The sequence below is a fragment of the Trachinotus anak genome, unplaced genomic scaffold (genome assembly GCF_046630095.1).
Source record: "Trachinotus anak isolate AG129_WGS33_773 ecotype Australia unplaced genomic scaffold, CSIRO_AGI_Tana_v1 ptg000005l, whole genome shotgun sequence".
Taxonomy (NCBI): Eukaryota; Metazoa; Chordata; class Actinopteri; order Carangiformes; family Carangidae; genus Trachinotus; species Trachinotus anak.
The window spans coordinates 4592213-4611480 of NW_027273856.1; the positions used below are offsets into that span (position 1 = coordinate 4592213).

At 38.5% G+C, this 19268-nt stretch overlaps 1 protein-coding gene across 1 annotated transcript; it reads left to right on the forward strand.

Annotated features, from left to right (window-relative positions):
• LOC139621407 (interferon-induced very large GTPase 1-like) lies at positions 1–19268 on the forward strand. Its single transcript, XM_071477904.1, has 5 exons — positions 1–185; positions 2343–2405; positions 2517–2628; positions 2727–2960; positions 12487–19268. Exons 2-5 carry the CDS (start codon positions 2379–2381, stop codon positions 17142–17144), a joined length of 5031 nt encoding a protein of 1676 aa, XP_071334005.1. The 5' UTR covers positions 1–185; positions 2343–2378; the 3' UTR covers positions 17145–19268.

The following is a 19268-nucleotide window of genomic DNA, read 5'->3' on the forward strand; positions in this document are numbered from 1 at the left end:
AGTGGCTAATCTGCAGAATAAAAGCGGGGGTCTGTGCTGCAGGACTGCACTGTCATATGTGGAGAATTTTGGGTCTTAATCTGCAGCAACAGGACAAATACTTCATCTATGAATCCTGCAGAACAGAGAAAAACTCCTGGCTAAAAGAATGCTGTATTACCATGGATGAATATCTTCTGTAAAAGGTGGGTTTTTATATATGCTATTGCTTTTTCAGTGAACAATACAGCTGCTATTTGGACAATTAATTACAGATGTAATCTGATACTGCAGGGCTTTCACTGCCTCCACTGTAAACTCTGATTAAAACTTGGCAAAGGAAACGTTTTACTGTGTTTCCAATGTTTTTATTTTTATTAACAGAGGAGTGGATGATATATATTATTTATGACACACCACCAGACCTGGGAAGTGCAACATATTTTATGATTATTATAATTGCAGTTTTTTTAGGTATTCACTAAAGGGACACATGCAAATATACTTTTTTGGGTTGAGAACACTGCTTAATGAGAGTTGATGGGAGTTTCCCACAGGAGTACTGCGTGTCATTTTACCATTTCTGATTGATGCTCATGTTTGGTTTAACAACTCATTTTCTTTGGCAGGACATGGATGTTCCTATTCAATAAGTTTTGTGATATCTTGCAATATGTCTGCATTTCTTCTGAACCACAAAGGAAGGCTGACCTGCATTATAATATACACTAGTTGTTTATTGGAACACTTCGCTAAAACCAATTCAGTCTAATACTAACAACAATCCTACAAAAAATCCTCCTTGAATTTTATAATATTCAGTTCAGTTTGGTGAAACTGTGTTAAAATGTGTTGATTCAACTGGATTAGTATTTTGGAAGCTGCGGTCTGTGTTGCTGTTGAACTGTATAGCATTAAACAAAGGTATGTCTGTTGTTTAGCCTACCCTGCTTAATTTGAATTGGGTGGATACACCTGTCAACATCACACAGTGTGGCACAATACCTTGTGTGTAGCTTGACACACAACTACTAACACAGCTATTTAACAGATCTACCGTAATTTCCGGACTATTGAGCACACCTGAATATAAGCCGCACCAACTAAATTGAAAAAGAAAAAAGAATTTGTATATAAATAGGCCGCACCTCTTTATAAGCCGCAGGTGTCCACGTTGTAACATCAGATATTTACACAGAAAGATTTTTTTTATTTTTATTTTAATAAGTGCTTTTTTCCGAACAGTGCCTGTAACACGGCAGTAACAAGCAGTCACAGCAGTAACACGACTGGTTAAAAAAAAAAAAACCAGCCTAGCAGCCGTAGGCCGTTAGCCTACCAGAAAAGTCACTGATCCCTATCTTCATCTTCCTCCTGCGCACTAAAACCACTGAAGTTGTCGTCTTCAGTGTCGGAACTGAACAGCCTCAGAATGACTTCGTCACACACTTTCTCAGTCTCTCTTTCGCTCTCAATGTCACTTTCGCCCCCTGGAGGCTGTTAGCCCGTAAAAATCTATAGATTAGCCGCATCGTTGTTTAAGCCGCAGGGTTCAAAGCGTGTGAAAAAAGTAGCGGCTTATAGTCCAGAAATTACGGTACTTAACCTAACTCACTGCATTGTTTTATTTGTCTACAAGCATCTGTTGACGAAGTTGACTCAGACAGACTGTAGCTTTCATTATGACTGTGCTTCAGCTCTGGCTGGAACGCAATAGTTTATAATGGGTGTAACACAGACTAATTGCACACCATATCCACCTTCACAGCTTCAGGCCCCACAGCCAGGCAAAGCAGGTACAGTTGTGCTCACAGTGGCTGTACACTGTTAGAGCTCTGCCCTTTGAAAGAAGGGAGAAATGTGTGAAATGTATGAATAATGTAACATGTCACATCATTTGTCCTTTCTTTTGTATCTGCAGAGTGTTTCCCTAAAATGGCACAGTTTTGTAACTGCAATGGACCAACACACTAACTGTTTCTATGGATCAAGCAGAATGAACAAAAAATTGTAAGGGAATACAAAATATAAATAAAATAAATATAAATAAGTAAATAAAAAATTATGAAAAAATTCCCAGCATTAGACTGTACATTTTCAAACCCTGAACACAGGATTTAAAGACTGATTACTATCAACTGTGTAATTAAGAAACTGGCCTTGTAAAACTATCCATGTCTTATCCCCCACTTCCTTGTGATTCTGGATGGGTCTCACACAGCTTGATAACAGTTAAGGGAGGGGAATTACCTACGTGGGGGTTTTGGTTATTTCTGGTTTATGCAGCCAGACAGGCTGTAGGCTGGGATATTGATAGTACTTGGGGAATGAAGCCTTATAGATTTGTCTGTCATTACTTTCAGTGAGAACATGTTCGAATAACCTGGACTGAGAGTGGGATGACTGAGAGTGTGCTCACAATGGAGGTAAACAGCTCGTTTGAACATCTCAGAAAGATAAACAAAGATACAATGAAAATAATACTGACCTAGAAAATAATGTGTTTAGGGTAATGTATATTTCTCTTATTCATCAAGGCAATCAGTGGTGAAGACTCATTCGTTGAGCTTTACTTTGAGGAAGTAGAAGAAGAAAGTCCATGGTTTGACAATAAGGGTGACTGTCAACAGATTGATGCAGGTGTTAAAGGTCAGTTTCATGCAATCTTTAACAGAAAGACAATACATTTTGTCTAAAGTCTGTATGTACAGTAGTCCTTATCAACACTATTGTTGTCATTTCCACAGCTTCCTGCCCTCCTGTGGCATTAACAGTCTATGATGTCAGCAGCAAGCCAGTGTCTCAACATCTGGATACTCCTGCAGGTGAAGAGGAGAGCTACGTGGTGACTTTTTGCAGGGAGGGGAAAATTGTGCAAGAGACAATGGATTTGGGGCCAGAAGTACCAAAGTCCTTCCAGTCCCCTGAGGAAGTGAAGAAAGAAAATATGAACAGACCTGCCATAACACCTGTAAACACAAGTAAGTAAAGGGTAATTTTGGAATAAAAAAATTTAAAAATATGCAGAAAGTTCTCTCAAGATTGCAGATGCACTGACTGTACAAATAATTATCTAAAATGGAAATATCATATGAATGCAAATATAGACCTCAGTGTAAACAAAAACAAACAAAATCCCTTTGGTGAATTCTTTGATATTAAAGCCCCTTCAAAGTCATGGCCTAAGAACAGTGATTAGAGGTTAGCCGTCTTTCCTAATGAGATCTTCTTGGGACTGTTGCTTGTTAACTTTTCAGGAAGTATTAGACAGTAACAAAATATATGTTGTCAAATTATTTTTGTTTACAATCACTATGATGTTTTTCTTATTTTTCAAAGTGGTTTCATTTCAAGTATATACTGTACTATTTTACCCATAGCTTATTGTAACTTCTCATACATTCCCAAAACCAAATGCACAGTAATCACTAATCACAGTCACTTGCTTGGTATCAGTACAACATGGCTGTGTGCATTGGGTTCCACTTATCACTGCTTTGCAGTTGAGTGTGGATCCGCATGTGCATTTTTTATTTGCCACAATTTTATTTTTCAGCCAAGTTATTTCAGCAGAGCTGTTTCTGGATAAACTAAAGGCTTTCAGAGCATCCATCAGCATTTGACAGTCGTGGCACCTCTCTCTTTTTCTGTAGTCTGTTTAGCAGAAAGGTCAAGGCAGCTGACATAATGACTGTATCTGTATATGAGAGTCCCTCATTACTCCTAACTTGTCTGCTTGGGTGTATCCTAATTGTTGTGCCATTCAGAGTGCATGTCATTTGAACAAGCTTTGTCACACTCATGCTCCACTTCTTTTAAATGACCAGATGCATGAAAGCCACAAAAACTAATTCCTCATCATCAGTAGCCTCTTGATTTGCAGAGTTGCTGTCATCATAGCCCTCCATTAACGAAGAAAATGCTGCAATGTGCGAGAAATAGTGAAACAACAGGACCATCATAAGGTCAAACTGGAAAACACAATGTTACCCTCCATAGTTACGCTCCTACATACTGAACAATGCTTTTCATTATTTTTGACATTTTGACACCAGAATACTGCTAAAGACAAATAGTGTGAGGAATACAGAGGGCTTGAGTTCTTATTTTTTAAAAGTGGAGGATGTCAGCCTGAGAGCCTATGAGCCTGAGAGAACATATTAAGCATATAAGGTGTAAGTTTGTTGGTAAATGTTTGGTAGAACTGGGAAGGGAGCCCATCAAGGCCGTGAATCTTGCCTCCTTTCAAACTTTTAAATGTTTCTTTCAACTCGAGTGGCGATGTCTTTGTTTAAGAAGGTGCAATCCTCTTGTGAGAGGGAGCAAAGATTGATACTTTCAATAAAGCTTTCCATATCACTCTGCACTTGTTTTAGAAGAAAAAGGGTTTAAAAGAATTCCTTAAAGTGCTTGTTAAAATCTTTCACTGAGGTAAGAAGAATCAGTGGATTGTGCAGTTATTTTCAGATTTGGGCAGTTGTCTGGCAAGCAGTTTTTGGGGTTTCTTACCAAATCAAATAAAAATAATCTTGTCTGAACAATCCGATTATACTGAAACCTGAACTCCAAATTTTGTTTATATTTGTCCAATGAGGTGACGTGCATTCTCTTTCTCTAACTAATGAATTTGTTCTTCCAACTCTAGAAGCCTGGCTTTAGTTTATTTTTATGCCCCAAATAGGAAATTATACAACCCCTCAGATATACATTTAGAGTCTCCCACAATAAACATGGGGAAGTCTGTGAGGTGTTATTGGTTAAAAAAAAATACTTTCATTTGCCCAATTGAATATTCAGAAACTTTGGAATCATTAATAAACTGGGGGTCCATCCTCCACAATGGCCAAGAAGAATGCAGAACATTTAAATTATCACAAATGTAAGGGGGCTATGACTGGAGATCAATATTATATTATATTTCACTATGAATGTGAGGCAATAATTTAGAGTCTACCAAGAAGTAGTCAATATAGGTTTAACCAGGGCAGTTAATCGCTGAATTTCAATAGTCAATCGTGATAAATATCACGTTTTATCACAATTCAAATTCTATTATTTTGCATTTCAGAACTGTTTTCTCTTGCTTGACAACACATAACCATCAGTCTGTCTGAACTAGAAGCTAACGTTAACATGTCTGACATGTAATTATGAAGATGTCTGATAATTTATTTATCTGTAGACAAGCTCTGGGTAAGTTATATTTTTATTTCACTAACGATTCAGGCATTGGATTTAAACACATTAGGTCTCCCGACACGCCCCTTTATGCAGAACGGAACCGTCTCCCTTTTGCCCCATAGACATGACTTGCCATTAAGAATCTTGCTCAGCCATGTAAAATCTTTGTATGAAGTGTCTGTGGCAGCTTGACAAGTAAGGGTCTGTCAAAGGGTCAAAATAGTAGCAGCCAAAGATTCTAGAACGTAGCGAGTGGAGCGAGTGGATTTCCTCAGTGACAAAAAGGTAGCGACCCTGTGCGTCTGTTTTTGTTAATTGGCGTCTAAATGGAACACCTTTGAGAATTAAAATAGATATGCCCCTAGCTTTGCAGAAAAAGATCAGTGATAAGTTTCATAATTCATCTACTTAGCCATAGCCTAACTTGGGAGTTGTTATTTAAGTGGGCTTCTTGAAGAGACTTTATGTCTGAGGACAGAGATTTCAGGTGGGCTAGTACTTTACTGCTCTTTACTGGGTGATTCAGCCACTTCATGTTGCAGGTGGCACAAGTAAAGCCTCCTTGTATGTTACCATGATTTACACCATTGTCCTGTATTGGAGAAAGAAAACCTGGCAAAATCGCAGAGTTTCCATTACAACACAGAAATTATTTATCATAGAGCTGAGTTTTTTTTTTGTTTTTAAAAAATATGCAGGATCATTGTAGCGTAGGAATTAAACACTCAAGTGGCCTTGCTTAAAAAGTAATGAAAATAATAAGTAGATATATGTAAACACTCAAAGTAGACCTTATATTTCTATCAAGTAATAGGTTCAATAAATGGATGTTTGGCTATTACAGTGAAAAACAAACAACTGAGGATCACCAGATGAACTAAATACAAAGTCCTGCCAGAGGAGGCTTGTCATCTGGCAACAAACACACAGCATAACCTTCTGTGGCCGCAGCAGGAGAGAGCAAATAAAGCTCTTGTGAACTAAACCTAAGATTTTTAATATATAGTGATTGTGCAGTTCATCAGAAGATCAGGCTTTCTTTTCAGTAGTTGCTTCAGGTGCTTAAAATGATCTACCACTTTGTTTAAGGGCCCAACTTCTTGCTTCAGCTTTATGAGTGTATCAGCAGCACTAGACACAATGCGCTCTAAATCTGTTAGCTTGTTAGCATACTCATTCGCAGCACTGGTTTTGAGTTTGAAAGCTGTCACTTCAGCCCTGATACTGGTCAAGAGTTGGGTGATCAGGGCGGCCCGGTAGTCGAGTGGTTAGGGCGCATACCATTTGAGCGCAAGTCGCTCTTAGCAGGCGGTCACCGGTTCAACTCCCGATCGGTCCGACTCTTTCCTGCATGTCATTCCCCTCTCTCTACCCCCTTTCCTGTCAGTCTCCACTGTCAGGCATAAATAGCCCAAAAAAAACAAAAAAAAGAGTTGGGTGACCCTCGTGTCAATAATGCTCACAATCTCAGTCTTGAGTGACCGTGGTTCAGTATAAAGGGAACCAATAGTCTCCAGTGCTGTCATATTTCCCCAGGTCTTGTGCATCTCCAACTGGGTCCTCTCGCTCAGTGAAGTCCAAGGCAGCTAGGCCTACTTAAGTATTTCTACAAGGTCACTTACACATGTTCGTAGTTCACTGTATTTAGAAGTAGCAGTGACAAAAGGTGTATCACATTAATTAATGTTGTTTCAGATAAGTTTTATAAACTTTGGGAGCACTGTGATTAATTTTTGACTCAAACATGGCTGAAGCTATTAATCTAAATGAACTGTCTGTCCCACTTCGTTCCTTATGCACTCGCATCTTTAATGAGCGAAGTGCCTCAGAGTTCTGCACACTATTCAATAGGCAAAGCATACACCTGTCCGAATATTCCCACACTAAAGATCTAGCCGACCATTTCAACTCCATCTGCTTATCCTCACTAAATACTCTTGCACCTCTTAAGGTTAAATCCAAGTGTTGAATAGTGCTCTCAATTAATGGATGTTTATTTGTTTTCCCACACAATGTCAGATCACAACGCTCTGATCCACCAAGACGGTACCAAATTCCACATTCACGTACATGATAGACTATTTTATTTGCGCACAGTAAATAATGGTGAATGTGATGATCAATGCAAGGGTTGTCATGACATACAGAATTGGCATGAGATACTGGGACACTGCAACTACAATGACATTCAGAGGTTACAAGATGTTGTGGACGGTATGAAAATTAAAGGTTCAACAAACAAACCTCTACATTGTGAAGTGTGCACCCAGGGGAAGTTTTACCAGACCCGAAATAGAGACCCTGATGTGAGGGCTAAAACCCCTCTTGAGCTTGTACACACAGACTTGGCAGGACCAATCCACCCAGAGTCTAGAGATGGGTGCAGATATGCACTTTCATTTACTGATGATTTTTCCAGTACAGTGTTTGTATATTTCTTAAAGAACAAAAGTGACACAGTCCTAGCTACAGAGAAGTTTCTAGCTGATACAGCCCCATATGGCAAGGTGAAATACTTCAGATCTGATAATGGTACAGAATTCACAGGAACCAGACTTTACCAGTACCAGACTTTGCTCATTAAAAATGCGATAAGACATCAGACATCAGCACCTTACTCTCCTCGCCAAAATGATACTGCTGAGCGCAATTGGCGCACACTTTTTGACATGGCAAGGTGTATGCTAATTGAGAGTGGTATGCCAAAACAATTGTGGACTTATGCGGTCCAAACTGCTGCTGTGATTAGAAATAGGTGTTAATAAACGCACAGGGCAGACACCATTCCAAATGTTGACAGGAAGACGGCCCAACTTGTCTAGAATGCAAAGGTTCGGCTCAGAGTGTTTTGCTTATAAACAAGACAAGCGAAAACGTGATCCAAGGTGTGAAAAGTGTGTTTTTATCGGTTACGACAAAAACAGCCCTGCATACATTGTCAGGTATAGAACAACAGACACAGACTGGTTTTACACCTGATTATGAAGACTTCACACAGCACAGGTCCAGAAGTCCAGATCAACATGTTGCAGCAGAGCATAAACCTGAAGTGAGTCACCACCAACCACAGACGGTTGAGGTCAAGTGTGAGCCTGAGTCTAGCCGATACCCCACTAGAGAGAGGAGAATGCCAGACAGATTCACAGATAGCCATGTATCTAAATGTATGTCTGATGAGGAGACTGATCAAGTTCAGAGTAACATGGATTAGTTATCGAGTGATGTGTAACATACCTGTGTCATTTACAGAAGCTGTAACATCAGATAAATCAAGAGAGTGGGTAAAAGCAATGGATGAGGAAATGCATTCACTTATAGAGAACAACACATTTACCCTGACCAACTTGCCTGAGGGTAAGAAAGCAGTGGGGGGTAGATGGGTATATGCTATTAAAACCAATGCTGATGGATCTGAGAAGTACAAAGCCCGATATGTTGCTAAAGGGTACAGTCAAAAGATAGGTGCAGATTATGAGGAGACATTTTCTCCTACCGCTAACATGACTAGTGTCAGAGTTTTGATGCAGAAAGCAGCACAGGAAAATTTGATTTTACACCAGATGGATGTGAAGACTGCCTATTTAAATGCACCCATTGACTATGAGATTTACATGCAACAGCCGGAGGGGTACGAGTTAAATTCCCACACAGACAAAGAGTTGGTTTGCAAACTGGAGAGGTCATTATATGGGCTAAAACAATCAGGCAGAAACTGGAACAAGTTGTTACATGAGTATCTGACACAAAACGAGTTTATACAAAACCAGGCTGACCACTTTGCTTACACAAGGCAAAGAGACCATGAGAAGGTGATCATAGTAATTTGGGTTGATGACTTAATAATTGCAGCAAGTGATGAAAATGCTATGAATGTTGCGAAGAACATGCTTACAGCAAGATTTAAAATGAAGGATTTGGGCAGATTAAGACATTTTTTTGGTATTGATTTTAACCAGAGTGACGACTGTGTAACAATGTCACAAGTAAAGTATGTTGGGAAGATCCTGGAATGGTTCAACATGCAAGATTGTAAACCTAGGTCAACACCTTGTGAACAAAAACTGAACTACACAGATGATGCTGCATTGATGAGTGATGTTTCCATATACAGAGAGGCAGTGGGTAGTCTGATTTATTTGACTGTCTATACAAGACCGGATTTGAGTTTTGTTGTAAGCAAACTGTCACAGTATTGTAGTGGACCTACTGAACAGCACTTTGGTACAGTTAAACATGTGTTGAGGTACCTCAAAGGCACAAGGGATAAGAAGTTGTGTTACAGGAAATGTGATGAGAACCTGCATATACAAGCCTACAGTGATGCGAACTGGGCTGGTGATGTTAATTATAGAAAAAGCACAACTGGATATTGTGTAAGCCTGACGAAGGGCGGACCTCTAGTGTCATGGAAGACCAAAAAGCAGCCCACTGTAGCACTATCTACTTTGTGAGGCAGAGTATATTGCTCTGGCTGCAACCATTCAAGAGTGTCTGTACCTCACACAACTTTTAGATGGCATAGATAAACATCGGTATGCACTACCTAAGCTGTATGAGGACAACCAAGGCACAATTGCTTTAGCTAAGAATCCTGTCTGTAGACAGAGGTGTAAACATGTGGATATAAAATACCACTTCATACGGTCCATTGTGAATGATGGAAAGGTATTATTGGAGTATTGTCCAACTGATCACATGGTAGCAGATTTGATGACCAAACCTGTAACAAAATTTAAGTTAGTCAAATTTGCTAAGTTTAACTAAGAGTTAACTAAAAGAAAAACCCTGGAAAGGTGATGATATTTTTCCCCCCTTTTGATTGAATGTAAATGTAATGTTTTTTTTGTTGTTTGTAATAATGTGAGAGCAAGTGGGGGTGTTGAATAGTGCTCTCAATTAATGGATATTTATTTGTTTTCTTAATAATGGGGCAAATATTTAATTTAATTTGTGATTCACGAGCCACCTGATGGGCGTGGTTAATAAAAGGCCTCCTGCACGCAGCTGTTTTGAGTTGCAGTGTGCGAGTGGACTGAGACACAGCAGAACATTTTCTTTGTCTTCCATTCCTGCAAATCCGGTGCTACCTGGGTTCACAACGAGTAGCTGCTGTGTCGTGCTGCTCTGCCAACACCAAGTCCTCAGTAAGAAAGCAGCCTTGGATAATTGACAACATTCGCATCTGTAAAAGGAAATGCAGGACAGCTGAGTGCAGATGAGAAAAATCTGGTCTCCTGGTTCACTACATTATGAATGAATTATTATTATTATTATTATCATTTTACTGATTTAGTGGACTCAATTAGAGCCCCAATAATCACCATTGCCTTTTACACCAATATGATTCACCCACAAATACAAGGCCTGAACCTGTTTTATCCTATTACTCTGTACTTACAGTATACAGTATCAAATATGAACATGTCCTCCAGCCCTCTTGATATTCTACCATGTAGGTTCGTACAAAGAGTAAGACAGTCTGTCACTCCCAGTTTGCTCTCTGTTTTTAACAGTTCCTTGTCTAATAGTTGTGTCCCTGATTATTTTAAAACTGCTTGTGTGACCCTGCTGCTAAAGAAAACTGTACAGGATCCCTCTCTCCCTTTACACTTAAAATTGCTTTTTATATCAAAACATTTCAGAAAAAAATAGTGTCCAAGCAACCTCTCTCTGCACTGGAAAACAACTATATCTTTGAAAAGTTTCAATTAGGCTTCAGGAAATATCACAGTATTGAGACTGCCATGCTCAAAGTCACTAATAACCTTTTAATGGCTGCTGATGATGGCATGTGCTCAGTACTCATACTCCTGGACCTTATCACAGCCTTCAACACAGTTGACCACAGCATCCTGTTAGACAGACTGAGGAGCTGGGTGGGGCTATTAGGCACCATTTTAGAATGGTTGTTATGTTACTTGTCAAATAGGAGATTCTGCATCTCTGTGAACAACCATGTCTCTTTTTTTCTAATGTTTACTATGGTGTGCCTCAGGGGTCAGATTTAGGACCAATTTTACTTTGCTTATAAACGCTTCCCCCTGGGCACATTATTCAAAGACAGGGTGTTTTTAATTTTTATGCTGATGACTCGCAACTGTTAGATCCACTGACCCTGAACTGTTGAGTTTTCTGAATGGCTGTTTCTGTGATGTTAAAGACTGGATGTTAAATAATTTCTTTCAGTGGTACTCAAACAAAACTGAGATCCTTGTTATTGGTATCACACCACTAAGGTTGTATAATCATGTTTTTACAATCTAATATTTCTAAAATATGATCTTTTTTAAATTTTAAAGACACACCTTCATTTCATCACGCTTGGATTATTGCAACAGCCTTTTTTTACCTGTCTCAAACAGAAACCTATTGATTGTCTCCAGATTGTAAAGAACTCTGCTGCTAGGCTTTTAACCTGAAACAAGAGACACAACCACATCAATCCTGTTTTGGCCTCCTTATACTGTACATTACATTTTAGAATAGATTGTAATATTTTATTGATTACTTTTAAAGCTCTCTGTGACCGCTCTCTTTAAAGCTCTCTGTGGCCTCTTGAAATTGATTTATTTAATTGACTTTATTTTTTGGCTGTCTTTGTCATGCACTTAGTAACATAGCTTCTGAAAAGTGTTCTTTAAATAATAATATATTAATATAATTAATATAATATAATAATAACTATTATTATTATTATTATTATTATTATTATTATTATTATTATTATTATTATTATTATTAGTAGTAGTAGTAGTAGTAGTAGTAGTAGTAGTAGTAGTAGTAGTAGTAGTGGTAGAAGTGGTAGAAGTAGTTTAAGTTCAAAGGTGGATGTATTGTTTGTATTACCAGCAATGCACATGGGATGCATACCAGGTACCATAAATCCTTGTGTGCCGCCGTAAAACACAGTTCTTCTGATGTTTTCTGGGACTTGGAAAACAGCTTTTCAATGCATTAGTGCCAACTTTTGGTGCATGAGCATCATTAACTCTTGCAAGAGTTAACAGTACTCAAATTCAAGTTCATTAGTTGCAAATGGATATGGAACCTATCCGTTTATCATAACAATTACAAGAATATAAATAACAAAATAGTTAAGAGAGTTAGGAGAACTTGCTATATACTGTCTGAAGTCCAATTACAAAAAAAGAAGAAAAGTTTTTGAATGTAGCATATTTCAAATGCAAAAGCAGGATGTAAAGGTGTACATTACCTGACATTTCAACACACATGGATGAATAGTTTCTATTTGTCAATCAATATTTAGATCCATGTTTAAGAGCGCCCATGATTGCTTTGAAATAACAAGCATCTTGATATCCACAGAGACACAACTGGGGAGCTTGTTGGAGGATCTGGAGTTGGAGCAGCACTACAAAGAGAAGCTGTCCCTGAGTGAAATACTTGAGATTGATGAGAAGACCATTACTGAGCAACCTGCCAAGTGTCATTCAGATCTTCCATGGTATTTTCTCAAGAAACTAATGTTGGTTAATGTGACAGCCAGGAATGTGGCATGTACTTCAGAATGTGAATCAGCCCCAAAGTTAGATTTTAAGAATCTGGTCAACTGTCCAAGCTCAGGTGACACGCTAAACCCTCTCGACATCATCACTGCTCTCTTTCTGTGTTCTGATGGTTTTGTACAGCAGGAGATGGCACTCAAAATGTCTATGTGTCAGTTTTCTGTGCCTCTGCTGCTTCCTAATTGTGACACACAACAGTGCACACTCATGCTGTGGGCCTTGAGAGACATTGTTAAAAAGTACAGACCTCAGTCCCTTTCACAATCCAAGGGCTTCATTGAAGAAAGAATTGTTCTTTCTGAACTGCCAATGATATCCTTTGTGAGACTGGGGGAATGCTCCTTGTCCAAGTCAGAGATTCTCAATAAGCTTCTGAGCAATTCTCAACAGTACCATGACACCTTTGTTCACCATGATATGGAGTGTGGTGACAGTCCAAGAAGAATATCAGATGGACTGACTGAAATAACTTGGTACCTTCCTTGTGGAAACAAAAACATTGATATTTTCAGTGAGCCAGTAGCTGTAGCTAACCTTCGTGGGGACATTGCTTCATTTGAAACACAGTTTTCTTTTCTGTGTCAGACATCTGCAGCAGTTTTTGTGTTCTTTGACAATTTGGACTCTGAGTGCAAGCTGCTTACCAACCAACATTACAAGGCACAAATCTTCTTGGTGGGTAACCATCAAAGCAGGCACCTCAGTAATGATGCTCCAGAAAAGGTAGCAACCAAGCTGGGCTTCACTAATAACATCATTATTAAGACTAAGGAGACAAATGACGCACTCTTTGTAAAAGCTCTGCGGACAGTAGTCAGAAATGTACTTGAGAACTCAGAGACGAAAATGTGTATAGAGCAGATGGCTGACACTGCCAGTAAACTGGGAATCTTGGTTGATGAAAACTGTCCAGAGTGTCAGACTGCCAAGAAAAATGCAGAAGAAATTACTGCAAAAATACAAAACACTTTTAAATACAAAAAAGATCAGCTTCCCCGACAAGGCAAAATATGGAAGGAACTGACGAGCTTAGAGAAGGAAGAATTTCGGCTGCGAAAAATTGGGTCTGAAAACATAGAAACTTACAAAAGTGATCTTCAGGTACAGAAAAGAAAACTTCGGACTGAACAGAGCTCCTATGACATGTCAGCTGCAATGACATGCTTCATCAGTGCAATATCAAGCCCAGGGAAAGAGAGATGTTATTTCCTCAAATGGATTCGAATGAACCTTGATAACCAGTCTCGAGAGAAACTGTCTGACCTAAGGGAGCAGTACAAAGAAAAATGCAAGAATTCAGACAACAAAGATGAGATCAAAGACATTGACAGAGAACTTTCCAATAGCTCACTTGGAACTGAACACTTCTTCCGTGAAATGGGTCAGATCTATGAAGCTTCAATTTCCCTTCCAGAAACAGACCCATCACATAAACAATTACAACATCTGCCCAAACTCTGTGCAGAATTGTTGCTGGATGGATTTCCTCTTGAGCTCGTAGACGGAGATGCATCCAACATACCCCTCAGATGGGTGAGTGATGTTCTCTCTCAGCTCCATGACTTGGTGTCTCCAAACAACAAGATACTGGTAGTCACAGTTCTTGGAGTTCAGAGCACAGGAAAGTCCACTCTTCTCAACACCATGTTTGGAGTACAGTTTGCAGTCAGCAGTGGTCGATGCACTCGAGGTGCATTTATGTTGCTCATCAGAATCAATGACAATGTCAAAAAAGTACTCAACTGTGACTTCATGGTGATCATTGACACTGAGGGCTTAAAGTCACCAGAGCTTGCACAACTGGATGACAGCCATGAGCATGACAACGAGCTTGCAACACTTGTGGTTGGGCTGAGTGATATCACCATTATCAATATTGCAATGGAGAATTCAACAGAAATGAAGGACATCCTGCAAATAGTTGTGCATGCTTTTCTCAGGATGAAAGAGGTGGGCAAAAAGCCTAAATGTCAGTTTGTTCATCAGAATGTGTCAGATGTTTCAGCCCATGAGATGAACTCAAGAGACAGGAAATTGCTTTTGCAACAGTTAAACGAGATGACCCAGGCAGCAGCCAAAATGGAGAAGAAAGAGGAGAACAAGAGCTTCACAGATGTGATGGAGTACAGTCCAGACACTGGGAACTGGTACATTCCTGGACTCTGGAATGGAAACCCACCAATGGCACCAGTCAATGCAGGGTACAGTGAAGCTGTATATGAGCTCAAGAAAAACATCATCCAACTATTGGGAAACTGTCAATCATCTGCTAATGATGTCTTGGAGTTTAAAGAGTGGATGTCAAGCCTGTGGACTGCAGTAAAGCATGAAAACTTCATCTTCAGCTTCAGAAACAGTCTTGTGGCTGATGCATACATGAGGCTATGCACTGAATTCAACAAATGGGAATGGGAATTCAAAAAAGACATGTATGAGTGGGTTACAAATTCTGAAACAACAATTTCAAATTTTGGCACAGTTGCTGCAAAATCTGAAATAGCTGTCCTGAAAGATCTGGTCATGTCTTTGAAAAATGAAGCCTCCACAGTGCTGTCTAAGTGGGAGACAAAGCTTCTTGAAAACCTGACAAAGTACTTCAAGCAAACAGAGCGTCATGTCCATCTAGTAGAAGGATACAAAGAGGGCTTTGCAAACAGTGCAAAGAGCCTTCGACGAGAAATGAAGAACTCTGTGTTTCATCAGCTCACAGCAGCAGCAGAAATCAAACAGGGAATGACAGAACTTGATAGAATCAAGGAAAATCACACAAAAGAAATTGAAAAGGCAGTGTGTGCACTGATCGATCAATGTCGAAAGAAGAATGTCCAGATGAGTGACAAAGAGCTTGACAAGGAATTTGATAAGATGTGGCATGAAACAGTGCAGAAATTGTCTGTTTCTGAACAAAAGGCAACAGATGTGTTCACCAGTGTAACCCACTACCTGAGATTAAATCTGTTACACAAGGGAAGTCATGCAAGTGAATTGTTGAGTCAAAAACATCTGACAGATTGTAGCCATATGCCTTTCAAATATACAGCTGAAGGATGCTGGAAAAACTTGAAACACACAATAAGAAAGTGCCTTCACAGTCAAGATCACATTATGATGGTACAACAAATGGCAGACAGCATAATAGATGCTTGCATAGAGTATGTAACTGAAAAAATGGAAAGAAAATACAATTACCATGACACTTACATTCAGGAGATCCTACACATGATTGATGAGAGGCTGCAAAACAATCTAAATATTAAGACAGATATTGAGTTTGAAGTTTCTCTGAAACAACACATCTGTGGATTTGCAGCCAGACACTTTCAGAAAATGCATGAAGATTTCCTACATGAGAATGATGCTTCCAGATGTCTGAATCAAAACAAAAAAAAGTTTTGTGCTGATTTTAAAGATGTGTTCTACAAACGAGACCAGTGCCAGAAGAAGGCAGAAGAATTCACCAATCAGTGCTTGAAGCCTGCAGTCAAAGATATTGTCAACCGTTCTCTGGGTCCTGATATCATTGATGAGATGTTGACACAACAGCAGTTCAGCACAAGAATGTCCTTCCAGTATTCAATTTTACTGGATTTATTTTCAAAGAATAACTTTGAAAATTACTTGAGCTACATTCACTCATATGAGAAATATGTAAACAAGTGGATACTTGACCAGATAGTGACTCACTTCTCAAATGGTGCGAAGATGTACGAGTTTGAAGATCGGCATCTGAAGTCAGGTATCAACAGCATAAATGATGCTATCAACAAGGCTAAAATGAAAAAAAGTGGAAACCTGAAGACATTTGTTGAAGATATCTGCAAAGAACTTGGAGATAAACTGGTTATTTCACAGGATGCTCTTGGTGCTTTCATGATCCTGAATAACGCAAACCAGGAACAGTTTGCACACTGGCTCACAGTGTCTGTGAATGAGATGGAACAAGCTCTTAGAGAAGATTTAAAAAAAACAAATATCGAGGCGAAAATGAAACATCTCCATGTGAAACCCCAGAATGAGCTTTTCACCAGAGTGATTGGATGTGGTAAACAGTGTCCATTCTGTAAAACTCCATGTGAAGCAGGAGGAAAAGCCCATAATGAGCACTGGGCTTCACTGCATCGGCCAGAGGGTCTGGGTAGGTACATGTGGAAGGAGACAGAAAACCTTGTCACTGACATATGCTCTTCATCTGTGATCAGCGACACCCATTTTCGTTGTAATGCTACAAAGAATGAAAGGCACCCTTACAAGCGTTACAAAGAAATTTTCCCAGACTGGAACATTCCTCCAGATGTAAGTCTCCAGGCATCAGACTACTGGAAATATGTACTGGCAAAGTTCAACAGTAAGTTTGCAGAAGCATACAAGGCAAAGCCTGCTGATATTCCTTCAACCTGGAAAAATATCACACTTAAACAGGCAAAGGAGAGTCTCAGAGAGGCATTTCACGCAAAGTGAGAGACTATGATATGTGGTTACAGAGATGCACAGATTCCTTTATTATTATCCTCTCATGCCTATTTTGTCCTTATTTGTTTTATATGTCAAAAGAAAATCACATATTTACATCGTGTACACAAGAAAGATACTGTTTTACCAGTTTGACTTACTATAGTGCAATTCAAGAAAAACCCTACAATTAATGCTCACCTTCATCTGAGATTGATGTCATGTTTTCAATATAATAATAAGCTCTTACTCTATGTCAGGGAGCCCATTTTAGAATATTTTTTTCTGTACATTTAGGAGCACATGTACATGTTAGGAGCACATGTAAGAAACATGTCAAATTAAATGAAATCCAAGTTTGATTTTATAATTTTGTGTGACAGATCAACATCACCAAAAAGATGCCCTTTACAACAGAAGAAAATGAGAAAAAACACTGAAAATAGTGCTCAGTTACATCTGAAATTGTGTTTAATTAACATAATCAGCTTCAAATCTCAATGTACATGTTAGGTGCACATGTAAGACACATACCAAATTAAATCTTTTGTGATTTTGTGACAGATCAATGTCAGTAAAATACCACTGAAAGGATGCACACATATAATCAACAAAGAAAAGCTTTTCTTTTATTAAAATTAAATATGAAATGCAATATATCACTGTTTGCTTGACCTATGTGATATGAAATATTTATATGTATTGTTTTATCTTTTTTTCAAAGGTCAGTCAACATTGTATGTTGTATTATAACAATTGGCCAGAAATGTGCTTAGTACAATGTGACAGTTTTTTCTAAATCAGAATTTAAGAATGTTTTTGTTTCTGTGAAGTATCTGAGGCAAGATATTTACATTTATTTATATTTACATTCATTTATATTAACAAAGATCATAGAGTCAATAAAAGAAATCAAAAATCAAAACTCAGCAGTCTGACTGAATGTCTTTCTGGGGATGGAAGCAACAAATTAAATTTACTCATTACTGTAACAGTTATTTTTTGTGTACTTTTTTGGAATATTTTTAAGAATCAGTTACTTAACTCATACTTCAGTATTTGTTAACTCAGTATTTTCCTTTGTTACATTTAATGTTGAAATCAATGCACATGAATTAGAGAAGTCACGTGATGAGGTTATGATCAACTGTATGAGAACGCTACAAATGAAAAGTGTCAAATCAGTATCTGCTGTATTTTGTGTTTTGTCTGTGTGTGTCAGCTGCAGCCGCTGCATTAATGTTGTTTACATCTCTCCTTTTTCTGCTGTTCTATCATGCTAATTCTATCAGAAGCTGCAGCTGTTTGATTTATCTATCTTAATATTGCGACATAAAGTCTATGGACACCACTGTTAACACAGCAAAACACAGAAATCTAGTGGAAAAAAATGTTGTTGTGTGCTCACTGTTTCCTTTGGCATTGTTAAATGTCATTATTATTGATCTATATACTGATGTACTTTTTTGCCTCCTATTTGTAAGTGCCTCAAATTCACAATCAGTGAAATTGCACCTCTTTCTCATCTTTCTTTTCTGTGCCTATGCCTGATAACTTTTGGCGGAGATAGGGTCTTTTTATGTAAACTGATGAAGGAAGTGCCTTCATCCATTTTTAGCTGTGGGAGTGGAAATAAGACTTGTCACAAGTATCCAATTTCTCAATGAGTGAGATCTGTAATGCAAAACCATGCATACACATGACTTTATAATTCTGTTGCATAGAAGGTACATGCATATTTCTGGTTTTCTGCATACACGTAGTTTTAGTCATGAATCTACACAATCTTATGGGCCAGGTGTTTCTAATATATGTATAATGTGTTTAATATATGTGTATATGTGTAATTATCAGTTGTATGAATAGGCTGCAAAGTCCCTGGCTAGAATTTAATGGTTGCTGCTTTCAGTGCAGTTCTCACCTGGGAACAGTATATAGCAATGAAATACCAATACATATACACCTGGTAGCCTAAAGATGCTCTTTAATTTATTAGTTTTATTATATGTTATTGTTATCACCATATCTTTACCTATCCTATGTCCCTTTTTAAAAATTTAATGTAGAAATATTTACCCAGAGTGCATTTTAACTGACAAACATTGTACTTGTATCTGTACAGTTGTACACAAG